Source organism: Lepidochelys olivacea, assembly GCF_965140295.1.
Source record: "Lepidochelys olivacea isolate rLepOli2 genome assembly, chromosome: 1".
Taxonomy (NCBI): Eukaryota; Metazoa; Chordata; order Testudines; family Cheloniidae; genus Lepidochelys; species Lepidochelys olivacea.
The window spans coordinates 354,504,966-354,518,753 of record NC_140411.1 but is presented as its reverse complement, the minus strand read 5'-3'; the positions used below and the strand labels follow the sequence as shown (position 1 = coordinate 354,518,753).

Sequence of the window (13,788 nt, the reverse complement as noted above, 5' to 3'; positions counted from 1 at the left end):
CCAGCAAGCTGAGTGACTAAACTGTGCAATCAAGTGTTTTTAAGGTCAGGCTTGACAAAACCCTGCCGGGGATGATTTAATTGGGGATTGGTCCTGCTTTGAGCAGAGGGTTGGACTAGATGACCTCCTGAGGTCCCTTCCAACCCTGATATTCTATGATTCTAAGTGATCTTCATATTGTAACCCTCATCCCTGTTCTTTGTTACGCTCACTCCTGCATCTTTTTTCAAATTACTATGTAAGTAATGTGACAGGGTCGGGCCAGATGGCTATAGGAGAGTAATAGAAGTAGGCTAAGTAGGTCCCTTTTCCCTGGGTAAGGTAACAGGGAAGGTTTTTTTTTTTTTTTTTTTTTTTTTTTTTTTGCCACAGCAGCTGAAATTTTATTATGATTTTAAATTGCCTTTTACCGTTGAACACAATTTTGGTTATATAACATCTCTTCTCCTCTGGTAATGACCAAACCCTCCTACAGAGAGAAAATTATATATTGTGAAAGGGTTGGGCCAGATGGCTATAGGAGAGTAATAGAAGGCAGATATATTAGCCCCAGGTTAAGTAGGTCCCTTTTCCCTGGGTAAGGTAACAGGGAAGGTTTTTTTTTTTTTTTTTTTTTTTGCCACAGCAGCTGAAATTTTATTATGATTTTAAATTGCCTTTTACCGTTGAACACAATTTTGGTTATATAACATCTCTTCTCCTCTGGTAATGACCAAACCCTCCTACAGAGAGAAAATTATATATTGTGAAAGGGTTGGGCCAGATGGCTATAGGAGAGTAATAGAAGGCAGATATATTAGCCCCAGGTTAAGTAGGTCCCTTTTCCCTGGGTAAGGTAACAGGGAAGGTTCCAGAACAATCAGGAACCTTCTGGAGACAATTAAGACAGGCTGATTAGAACACCTGCAGCCAATCAAGAAGCTGCTAGAATCAATTAAGGCAGGCTAATGAGGGCACCTGGGTTTAAAAAGGAGCTCACTTCAGTTTGTCGTGTGCATGTGAGGAGCTGGGAGCAAGAGGCACTAAGAGCTGAGAGCGAGGACTGTTGGAGGACTGAGGTGTACAAGCATTATCAGACATCAGGAGGAAGGTCCTGTGGTGAGGATAAGGAAGGTGTTGGGAGGAGGCCATGGGGAAGTAGCCCAGGGAGTTGTAGCTGTCGCACAGCTGTTCCAGGGGGCACTCTAGACAGCTGCATTCCACAGGGCCCTGGGCTGGAACCTGGAGTAGAGGACAGGCCCGGGTTCCCCCCAAATCCTCCCAACTCTTGGTCAGACACAGGAGGAGTCGTCGACCTGGACTGTGAGTTTAGAAAAATGGCCAAGCTGAGGGCTGCCGTGAAGCTCCAAGGCGAGCAAATCCGCCAATAAGCGCAAGACCCACCAAGGTAGAGCAGGAAATTTTGTCACAGTAAATAAATGTCTTCGGCATGATCTAAAGCCCCAGTGCTGTTCCCTTGCCCAGCAGCACTGCAGCTTCTTCCCTCACCAATTCCTTTCTTGCTTTCTAATGGAAATTGTAACTTTCCAATGGTTTCCTACTACTAGTATTTCATGAGCCAGCTCTTCTAACCATGAAGACTCCCAGTCCAATTAGGAAGCAGACCTGGGCTCACAGAGCAGAGAGCCAAGGATCTGAGGGATTTAATTCTTTACTTGCAAAATTAATGCTAGAACAGCAACACTTCTGAGAGTAAATTGGGGTTACATGTAGCTGCATTGAAGAATCACTTGGCAGAGCAGCTCAGAGTGCTGTAGTGCCCGGTGTGTGCAGTCTGTCTCTCCAGTGAAGCAGCAGATGAGTGCTAAGAATGATTTCCCTGTTTTCTGTTGAGTGTCTTATTAATAAAAACACGTGTATTTTTATGTGTGACGACAACAGAATGATTCGCTTTGAATCCTTCCCTGTCCCTCTGCTTCTTGTCTTGGCCCACACAGCCTGCTCTCTCCCCATCTAGGCCAGCAGCAGACCCTGCCCACATTTATATTTAGCAAGCACGGATTCTCCCAGATTACAGCTAGTGACTGCTGATAGAACATGTGTCAGGGACTCGGGGTCTTGAACCCTGGGCCACATAGGTGCTTTGGAGCTAGTAGTGCTTTGGGGGTTGGACTAGATGACCTTCTGGGGTCCCTTCCAACCCTGATATTCTATGATTCTATGATCTAGTACTCCCCAACGTGTTGTCGGAATAGGAGTTGAACTCTGACAGAGGACTCCAGTACTGGGAGCTGATTGCCGGAATGCTGGAGGTCCTGATTGGTTCACAGCTCCTATTTAAACCCAGCACAGGAACAGAATTTTGTCCATGCAACGGGGTTCATCCTGCTTCAGACTCCTTTCCTTGGAATACCTGCTCCTATTGCCTGCTGCTGATCTGCTGGTAACCTGACCCTGCCTGCCTCCTGGTTTGTCCTCTGGCATGTCTCGGGCTCTGATCTCCAGGTATCTGACCCGGCCCAACTCCTGACCAATGTGACAGGATACACCTTAGGAAAAAACAGCTATGTTCACTTCTTGGATCTTTTTTACTTTCCTCAGTAGAAAAGAAACAGGTTACTCAGAAGAGAGAGGTTTCTCAAGACATATGTTGTCCCAGTTAAAACTGGATAATCTTGATCTGTGCTCTGAAGGTTGCCAGCACAGATCTCAAAGTTATTCAGGAAAAAAAGTGGGTGTAATGGTATCATGAACCTCAAAACCCCAGTTCATGCTGCACTTTAAGCTCCGCAGCAGGAGTCTGGTGAAAAGTTCTTGCACTTTTTGTTCCAAACACAGGACACCATGCAATCAGAGAAGAATCCTTCTGCCGCTGAGAATTTGCAGCCTGTGGTGAGGGTCTGAAAGGAGCTAGCGTTTTCCTATATCTTAACAATTCTTACCTTTAACATGTCACTAGTGAGCTGCTCCCTCTCAAATTAGTCTTGAATAGAGACTGGGAGTGGATGAGTCATTACACAAAGTAAAACTATTTTCTCATGTTTATTCCCACCCCCACCCCACTGTTCCTCAGACGTTCTTGTTAACTGTTGGAAATGGCCCACCTTGATTATCACTACAAAAGATTTTCTTCTCCCCTCCCCCCGCCTCCCCCTCCGCTCTCCTGCTGGTAATAGCTCATCTTAAGTGATCACTCTCCTTACAGTGTATATGATAACACCCATTTTTTCATGTTCTCTGTGTATATAAATCTCCTCACTGTATTTTCCACTGAATGCATCCGATGAAGTGAGCTCTAGCTCACGAAAGCTTATGCTCAAATAAATTGGTTAGTCTCTAAGGTGCCACAAGTCCTCCTCTTCTTTTTGCGAATACAGACCAGCACGGCTGCTCCTCTGAAACCTCTGCACCTGGTGGCTGTCTGTGTTGTAGCGAGCGTCGTACGGCATGAATTCTTCTCTGCGAAGTGAGGGAGGGTTTATTATCTGATGAGTCAGTGACCACTGTTACTGTATTAACAAATCAAACTTTAATTAGACCACCAAGATAGTCCGTTTAGGCACCTGCATCCCTTTGTGCTGATATTGTTATGACCCTGCCCTCCCCTTCCCTAAGGCATGTCACCTTCTCTTCACCTCACGTCAGCATTTAGATTGGAAACTCTTTGTGCAGGAACCGTGTGTTGTGTTTTGTTTTTGGAAAAAACCCAGAGTGTGGCCAGAGTGAAAATAAAAACCCATAATATATTAGCACCCAGTACATGGAAGGTACTTTACAGGGGTAGAGTAAGACAAGTCTATGCCTGGAGGCACATGCAGTCTGAATGGACAACGTACAGACAAAATATAGACCCAGGAGTAGAGGAAGAAGCAAACAGGCAATGGGGATGGTACAGTATGCATCACGTTAGCACCATGGTTTACTGAAACACTAAAATTTTTACTTGTTCATAGTGAATTAGAGGCACACTTCTGGGATTATAGAAAGAGGTGGGTTCTGAGGAGGGATTTGAAGGATGACATGGAGATTGTCTGGTAGTTGAGGTGGGGAACAGAATCAGGGAACAAAGGGAGTGAGAGGGATGATGGAATTGTTGGAGTCTAGACTGTGAACAGGAGAATGGATGGAAGTGCACGAATCCAGCACTATCATGCTTGCCTCTCGATCCTGCTGTGCTCAGAGCACAGGATTCTAGATCCAGTACTAGCGTGCTGGGTTCTGGATCCTGCTGCGGTCAGTGGGTGGGAGCGAGACCCTCGTTTTTAGTGTATCAACATTAAGATGAAAGTGAATATTAAACTGTCGTTTGATGAAATTGCATCATGCAGAATCCTGGGGCGAAATCTTTCACCACTGAAATGAATGGGAGTTTTGTCTTCCCATAGGACTTCCGTGCAGCAGGATTTCAGCTCTGGTCTGTAGTGATAGCCTTCTTAGCTGGATGGGGTTGCAGGTTGAAAGAGAGAGGGAGAAGAAAGCAGAGGGAAAGGGTTTGGAAGGGTGTATGGGGGTCCTTTGCCAGACATTAAAGAACATGCATCTGGCATGTTCTCATTAATATTTAAGGTTTCAGAGTAGCAGCCGTGTTAGTCTGTATTCACAAAAAGAAAAGGAGTACTTGTGGCACCTTAGAGACGAACAAATGTATTTGAACATAAGCTTTCGTGAGCTACATCCGATGAAGTGAGCTGTAGCTCACGAAAGCTTATGCGCAAATAAATGTGTTAGTCTCTAAGGTGCCACAAGTCCTCCTTTTCTTTTTATTAATATTTAAGAATCAAGTCTGCCTGTGAGGAGAAACTAGAGCAGACTCAAGCTGTTTGGGACTAGAGAGGAAAGAGACACAGTGAAGAGACACTCTTGTGTTCCCAAAGACTCCAGGAAGAGTACAAAGAGACAGCTGTGTGGAAGATTACTGGCTTCCAATGGGAGGGTTGTTGCCCTGTTTTTGTGTGTGTGCTGCCATCCTGTGGAATGAAGTGTTAAAGAAGAAAGTCTGATTGGAGCCTGGAAATGTGCAAGCTATTGCTAATGCCTGTGGGAGAAGGTAACCCAAAATAACATGTCCTCAATGGGCAGGAGAAGCCCACAGAGCTGCAGCAGCAAGGCGAGACTGAGCGTGGAGAGTATATTTCTAGTGTGATGAGGCAGAAGAATGGCCATTGCAGTCTTAGGTTCCTGAGGAATCATACCATGTGTGTGCACATCCTTTGCCTGGGGCCACATAATTTTTTCTCCCCAATTTCCCACTCTCGTTAACGCCAGTTCAGCCCCATGGGTGCAAGCACCAGGAGAAATGCTAGTGTGCGTGCCGTTTTTACTTTGCGTTTAGGACTGCCTGGGGAGGGATTAGCGACACAGTGACAAGAAAACTTGTGATGGCTGGCGTCTTCTCTCTGCTAGTGCTCCTTCTGTGGGGCATTCCCAGTGTGGGCAGCAGTGGGAAACTTTAGAGGCAAATTCGTGTATACAAGAGGTAGATGGTTCTGGTGCAAGGTACTGAAATATTTTGAAATTGGAGGGTGCGGGCCTTGGGTGATCAGAGTTAAATTAGTACAGTTTGGATAAGTTGTGCGTGGGAAGGATATTGTAACAGTGTGGAAATATCCGAAGATGTTTGGTGTCAGAGTAGCAGCCGTGTTAGTCTGTATTCGCAAAAAGACAAGGAGTACTTGTGTACTTTAGAGACTGTGTGTATATAAATCTCCCCACTGTATTTTCCACTGAACGCATCCGATGAAGTGAGCTGGAGCTCACGAAAGCTTATGCTCAAATAAATTGGTTAGTCTCTAAGGTGCCACAAGTCCTCCTTTTCTTTTTGAAGATGTTTGGGAAGGGGCTTGGGAGGGTTTATTTCTCTTTTGCTGTTGGGGTGTGAGGAGATGTTTGGGAAATGGTTCACTGATGTTGGGGAGCCTGTGAGGTTTGAGGGGTGTTCCTCCATTGTTAGGAGGAGGGGAAGTTTGGGGCATACAGGAATTGGTGCCATGTCCTCCTCTCCAGCCCCGCTCACTCTGTCATACTGTGTGTACTCAGGAACATGATATCCTGGTAAGCTTTGCCAGCACCGTCCAGTCCTAATGACCTGGATCCTCTTTGCTTTCTGAGCTGCTTCTCATGTCTTAGTGAGCCAGCCGCTGTGTTCCTCAGCTTAATTTGGTGCTCGTTTCAGCTGCTGCCGTAGGCTGCTTTTTCTTGGCTGAATATCAGAGGATGTCTCAATGTGGGGCTTCTTGTGAAGCAGGGAAGCTGGGGCGGGACCTGGACTCGGAGGGTAAGGTGATAAGGCGTCAGGTTCAGCACTCTCTAATAAACCAGGGATTCCTCTCCTCTGCCCTTGTCTGTGGCCCTGCTCTGTTGCTCTGCCAGCGGCAGTCAGAGTATCAGAATGTGCTGCAACTGAACTTGCACATTGATTTCTTCAAGCTTCAGGTTTTGGTGTCTCGTAAAACGGACTCCTCTACGTGCCTTCCCCGGCCTCTCACTGGGGTCGATTGGGTAAATGGCATTTAAATGTTACCCCAGGTTCGGAGCTGCAGCGCTTGATGTGGTGTCTGTTAGGAAGGTGTCATGGCGTCCCCGGGCGATGCTCTGGAACTGCTCCCTACGAAGCCAGTCAACACTCTGGGAGAGCCTCCTCTGTGAGCAGACTGTCTCCCGAGCAAACAGCTCACACGGCTTCCACCTTCCTGGGTCTGACCTCGGAGCATTCAGCATCCTCTGCCCCTCCATGCGCTTCCCACAGCAAGTCCACTCAGGCGGGGTCCTGGGGAAGCCAGAGGGTCCTGCCCCCCAACTCCGCAGTCAGATGGGACTCTCAGCCAGCCAGTAAAACAGAAGGTTTATTAGACAACAGGAACATGGTCTAAAACAGAGCTTGCAGGTACAGAGACCAGGACCCCGCAATCAGGTCCATCTTGGGGGGCAGGGAGGCCAGAGGTCCATCTGGCCCTCCCTCCATTTCCCCAGCCAGCTCCAAACTGAAACTCTCCAGCCCCTCATCTGGCCTTTGTCTCTTTCCCGGGCCAGGAGACCGCCTGATCTCTTTGTTCCTCAACACCTTCAGTCGGCACCTTCGTAGGGGAGGGGCCCAGGCCATCAGTTGCCAGGAGACAGGGTGTTGGCCATTCTCTGTGTAGATGCCATCACACTGGCCCTCTTGGGCTCTGCAACAATCACACACCCTTATCCCCCCACCTATATACTTAAGAAATGCATAGGGGAAACTGAGGCACCCACACAGTTTCAGAGAAAGTATAAAGAACATTCCCACTTTGCAACAGAAGGAGAGCAACAACAGATGTATATTATGTTGCCAGGGTCTCATTTTCCTGGACTCTTATTTCTCATGCTGAACTGGGGCTGGTTCTCAGCTGGTTTTAGGAGCTTGCTGTAGGTGCCAGCATAGCTTTAGAAAAATATTTTGATATCCTTTGGCCCTGTCTGGACTGACTAGCTAAATCACTTATGATCCTGGTTTAAACTGAGTTCAAAGCCCCATGCAGATTCACTTCAAACTGGATCACTTTTAAGCTTTATTGCATTGGTGAATGCATCCAGCTGACTTCCCTCCACCATCTTTCCAGCAAGGAGGGTGATGCTGAAGGAGCAAAGGTTCCAGTTTGGGGATGCTGATTGCTGGTGGAGCCACCAGGGCTCTTTTGGTCTTTGGTTGCAGAGTTCTGGAATGGTTTCCTTGATCGCTGTAGACAGGGTTTTTTTCTGAGACTCATACTAGCCAGATCATTATTAATATTATTTCTTTTGTGATAGGCACTTCCTCAAAGACCTTGCACAGTTCCATCTAAGCTGGCTATTGCAGGGTTTGATAACACATGTCTCAGAGGAAGAAATTCCTGTGCACACAAACCTGGGAAGTTGAACTAAAGCCCGCTGGGGAATGAGCATGTTCAAGCTCTGTTGTGCTCATGTAGATCTGCTGTCTGTCTGCTTGGGGCTGTCTCCTCAAATCAGCAACTTCTGTATCCTACGCATTTGTGTGGAATTTGCTTAAATAAATATATTTGCTAAACATTATAATTGAAAAAAACCCACAATCCTAAAAGGAGGACCTATGTGCAGCTGAGAAAAGACAACTCCCTTGAGAACAGGTCTAATTGCAGGCCCCATTTGGGAGGCCCACGGCAAAAAGTGACATCAATAATAAAAGCACAGTTATGAAGTAGAGAGTGAAAGCGACAGCTACTCCAGTTATAAAAACTCACAATAAGAGTTAATGTTCAAGGAACCTGATCTTGTCTAATTTAAGTATGTTAAGTTCAAGAGGCAGATAGATGGATTATACCACTTTAAAATGTTGTCTGGGTACAACATAGTGTAAACAAGAGATACAAATAAAGCCATCTGCCATACGTTTTACATGCATCAGTTTGACTTTGCTGCATAACAGGAAGCTGGCATGTCACCTTAGGTTTCAAGCAGTGTGTGGTCTTGCTGGAGAAGTTGTTGCTAAAAGTCACATAACTGCTGAGACTTCAGTTTATTGTGTGTCTGTGTCACAGTTGTATAGTTGTATATACTGTATATGTTTCTCTTTGTGGTGTATATGAATAGAAGATACCTAGTAGGAGGGTAGAGGTGTGTGTCATGGGGACTTGGGTGGAGGGCAGGGGGAGATAATTATTTGCCCCAGTGGCTCTGGCTTCCATGATACACTTCAGCTGTCTCCAGTCTCTGGGGCAGGAAATGTGTCCCTGGTAGCTCATCTGCAGTACGCCCTCTGGCTGGTTTAAGGTGCTGGGAGTGGATATGTGCCCCAGTGGCTCTGGTGGATGTTGTTTCCAGTATACCTTGGGTCTCCAGGAAGGGTGTGTTTCCCCCAGTGGCTTTTTTTCTTCAGTAACAGGGTGTTAACATTGTGTGTTGTGTATTTTCCTGGGATGTCATGGCTGCAGGCAAATCTGAAGAAGTTCATGGAGTACGTGCAAATGCTAAATGTGGAGAAGGTCTGCAGACTGCTGGAGAAGGGACTGGACCCCAACTTCCATGATCCGGACACTGGAGGTGAGACTAGCTTTCTCAGAGATGGGGGATGGCAGAAGAGGGTTGTGGGCAGCTGGTTGCTTTGGCAATACAGTGGGATTTTGGGGGAGTAGTAGTTTGCTTGAGAGGGTAGCAAATGGCATTAGGGGAAAGGTGGGAGTTGGATTTTGAGTTACAGGGACCTTTAGCAAAGAGTCCCAATATGGTTTTATTATGTTTCTCTCACGGGGGTTGGAGCCTGGTTTTCTTAAGCTGGAAAGGACTGTCTTTGGGAGATACAGAGGCCTGGAATTGTCAGACTAGATGAAAACATAGGACAGCCAAGGGTTCTCTCGATGATGCAGTCATGGGGATGCAGAAGTATTCTCAGGATAGATTACACAGTTCCTGGCTTCTGAGTCCTTCAGGAATTGCCCATCTATGTGAGAAGCCACATACATCCCCAACAGTGTGTTGAACCCACCACAAAAGCAGTGACTGTTGGGGCTGGATGCATGCTCCCTGGCAGATCCAGATGTTTGATACTGAAGATGTGAAAGGAGCTGCAGCACTGGTCCCAGCTAGTACTTTTCTCACTGCTTCTGTAGTGAGTATGGAGCTCTCACCCTTTCCCCACCTTTGTGGTGTCCTTTAGTGCATGTCTGGGATAGGTTTAGTTATTGCTCTTATTTCTGTATTAAAATAACAGTGTGAAGTTTGTTACTTTTAGTACAGAGTAGGCTCCATGCCTGCTGCATGGCTTAGGCAGATTTCCAACCAATGAGTGTGTCAAGCTGTTGTGCAGAGAGACAAGAGCGTGAGTACCAATCCCAGGGCTGACTGTGAGGAAACAGGGTACAAACCCCAAGCTGGTTGTGAGTGCTGTATTTCAATTTCACTAACCAATTATCAAGGGTAAACTCCTCAGCCTTAATGTGGAGTCACAGACAGTCCCCTTGGGTACTGTGATCTGTCTCGCCACCCAGGTGAGCCTCGCTCGTCAGGTGAGCCTACCTTTGTGAGAAATGTCCCTTACACCAAGCATCACAGCAAAATTCCGGTTACTCCCAGTGCCAAAGGACCAGTCACTTACCCCAGGTCAGTTGCACCTTAGATCTCACACCAAAAACAATGCATGTAGCCAATCCTGTAATAAACTGTGTGCAGATTTATTAAATAGGAAAAGGAAACTGGAGAATTATTTACAGGGTTAAAGGAGGTAAACATAGATGTAAAAATTAGTTACAGTCTTAAATTTCAAAAAGTAATAGAAGCTTCTATAATAACCGAGCTCTATGGGGTTGATGCAAGTGCAGGGCTCAGAACAGGTGGAGGTCTGATTGGGATGCCTCAGAACTGAGTGTCCTAGTTCTTGTACAAAGACAGCCTACTTCCTCATTACAGTCATACTTTAAATCTGGGTCCTGAGCTGATTCAATTACTTGGTGGTATATGACATTAGACCATTGTTCACATTCATAGAATTATAGAATATCAGGGTTGGAAGGGACCCCAGAAGGTCATCTAGTCCAACCCCCTGCTCGAAGCAGGACCAATTCCCAGTTAAATCATCCCAGCCAGGGCTTTGTCAAGCCTGACCTTAAAAACCTCTAAGGAAGGAGATTCTACCACCTCCCTAGGTAACGCATTCCAGTGTTTCACCACCCTCTTAGTGAAAAAGTTTTTCCTAATATCCAACCTAAACCTCCCCCACTGCAACTTGAGACCATTACTCCTCGTTCTGTCATCTGCTACCATTGAGAACAGTCTAGAGCCATCCTCTTTGGAACCCCCTTTCAGGTAGTTGAAAGCAGCTATCAAATCCCCCCTCATTCTTCTCTTCTGCAGGCTAAACAATCCCAGCTCCCTCAGCCTCTCCTCATAACTCATGTGTTCCAGTCCCCTAATCATTTTTGTTGCCCTTCGCTGGACTTTCTCCAATTTATCCACATCCTTCTTGTAGTGTGGGGCCCAAAACTGGACACAGTACTCCAGATGAGGCCTCACCAATGTCGAATAGAGGGGAACGATCACATCCCTCGATCTGCTCGCTATGCCCCTACTTATACATCCCAAAATGCCATTGGCCTTCTTGGCAACAAGGGCACACTGCTGACTCATATCCAGCTTCTCATCCACTGTCACCCCTAGGTCCTTTTCCGCAGAACTGCTGCCTAGCCATTCGGTCCCTAGTCTGTAGCGGTGCATTGGATTCTTCCATCCTAAGTGCAGGACCCTGCACTTATCCTTATTAAACCTCATCAGATTTCTTTTGGCCCAATCCTCCAATTTGTCTAGGTCCATTCATTGAGTTTAAGGCCAGAAAGGATCATTACATCAGCTAGTCCGACCTTCTGTATGTCAGAGGCCATTACATTTCATCCAGTTACCCCCTATTGAGCTCAATACCTTGTGTTCGACTAAAGAATATGTTTAAGAAACGCATCCCATTTTAATCTGAAGACATCAAGAGATGGAGAATCCACCACTTCCCTTGGGAGTTTGTTCCAGCAGTTTGTGCCTAACTTCTAACTTGAATTTGTCTGGCTTCAGCTTCCATCCATTGGCTCTTGTTCTGCCTTTTCCTGCTCGATTAAAGAGCTCTTCACCCCATGAAGGCTCTTAGACACTGTAATCAAGTCACCTCGGTCTTCTTTTTGACAAGCTAATAAGATTTCCTTAAGTCTCTCACTGTAGGGCATTTTCTCAGCCCATGGATATTTTTTGTGGCTCTTTTCTGAACCCTTTCCAATTTCTCAACATCCTTTTAAAAGTGTGGGCACGGTATTCCATTATTGGTCTCACAGGTGCCATAGAAAGAGGTAAAAATCATGTCCTTACTCCTACCCACTACTCCTGTTTATTTATCCACAGATTACATTAGCCCTTTGGCCATGGCACCACACTGGGAGTTCATAATCTACCATGATCCCCAGTTCTTTTCCAGAATCACTGCTTCCCAAGGTAGATTCCCCCCATTTTGTAGCATGGCCTGTATTCTTTGTTCCTAGATGAATGACTTTACATTTGGACATATTGAAACATATATTGTTTGCTTGTGCCCAGTTTACCAAGCAATCCAGATCACTTTATAACACTGACCTGTCCTCTTCATTATTTACGACTCCCCCAATCTGTGTGTCATCTGCAAACCTTAGTAGTGATGACTTTATGGTTTCTTCCAGGTTATTGATAAAAATTTTGTTGTATATAGACAAGAACCAATCCCTGTGGGATGCCCCTTGAAACACACCTGCTTGTAAATGATTCCCTATTAACAATTACATTTTGAGACCTATCAGTCAGCCAGTTTTTAATCAATTTAGTATGTGCCATGTTGAATTTGTATTTTAGTTTCTTAATCAAAATGTTGTGTAATACCAAGTCAAATGCCTTACAGAAGTCTAAGTATATTACATCAACGCTATTAGCTTTATTAAAAAAATCAAGTTAGTTTGACAAGATCCATTTTTCATAAACATATCGAGATTAGCATAAATTATTTTACCTTGCTTTAATTTTTTATTAATCGAGTCCTGTATTAGCTGTTCGATTATTTTCCCCCAGGATTGACATCAGGTGACAGGCTTATGATTACCTCAGTCATCCGATTAATTCTTTTATTAAGTATTGGTACAATATTAAATGTTTTTCCTTAGTGCTCTGGAATTTCCCCAGTGTTCACAACTTATTGAAAATCAACATTAACAATCCAGAGGGTTCATTGGCCAGCTCTTTTAAAACTCTTGGATGCAAGTTATCTGGATCTCCTTATTTAGAAAATATGTAGCTTCAGTAGCTGCTGTTTAACATCCTCATAAGTTGCTGCTGGAATGGAAAGTATTTTATCGTTTATACGTCATGAATACATCAACTCGCTTTTTCCCAGATATAGAGCAGAAATGTTTATGGTACACTTCTGCCTTTTCTGCATTATCATTGACAAATCTGCCATTTCCATCTAGTAAAGTACCAGGACCATTGCTAGGACTCCTTTTTATTTTCCTTAACTCTGCTGGCCATTTATTTCTCCTTGTGTCCTTTGGATTCCTTTACCAGTTTTCTACATTTCCTATCTTCTGATTTATATTAATCACGATCAAGTTACCCTTTTCTCAATTTGTTTATATATATATATATATATAAATAATTTTTAATTCTCGTCTTAGTCAGATTATTTTTTAACCCACGTAGCCTTCTTCCTCAGTTGTAGGATAGTGGATTTTGGGGGATCTAATGAAATGTTCTTTAAACAGTTCCAAATTGTCACTCATGTTTTTCTTTTTAAACTCTTTCTTTCAACTGATTTGGCTCATAATTGTTTTCAGTTTTGTGCAACTGGTCCTTCTTCCGTGGGGTTCTTCTACCTCCTCCTCTTCTTCTTTGAGCACTGTTCTATCATTGTTCATCCGTTTGGGAGTCCTCTCAGGATAGCAGGGCTCAGGTTTGAGGACTGTTGAAAGTGATCTCACTTCTGTCTGGGATGCCTTGAATCCAGGCAGTTCCAGGTATGGAATCTTCTGAGGACAAAGGTCTTGCTACAGTCATTGAATCATAGAACAAAAAGGACCTTGAGAGGTCAACTAGTCCAGTCCCTGCACTGAGACAGGACTAAGTATTATCCAGACCATCCCTGAGAGGTGTTTGTCTAACCTGCTCTAAAAAACCTTCAGTGATGGAGATTCCACGACCTCTCTAGGCAATTTATCCCAGTGCTTAACCTCCCTGATGTTTAGGAACTTTTTCCTAATGTCCAACCTAAACTGCCCTTGCTGCTATTTAAGCCCATTGCTTGTCCTGTCCTCAGTGATTAAGGAGAACAATTTTTCTCCCGCCTCCTTGTAATAACCTTTTATGTACTTGAAA

General features: G+C 45.0%; 1 protein-coding gene across 2 annotated transcripts in view; it reads left to right on the top strand.

The window, feature by feature from the left end:
• Positions 1-13,788, top strand: part of SHANK3 (SH3 and multiple ankyrin repeat domains 3) — a gene marked incomplete at its 5' end in the record, with an annotated part of 664,505 nt that overhangs the window by 106,812 nt on the left and 543,905 nt on the right. For both annotated transcript variants that reach the window (XM_084611263.1, XM_084611264.1), the window contains one exon: positions 8,856-8,964. In XM_084611263.1, the coding sequence (XP_084467389.1) occupies positions 8,856-8,964 (109 nt within the window). The remainder of the gene's footprint in view (positions 1-8,855; positions 8,965-13,788) is intronic.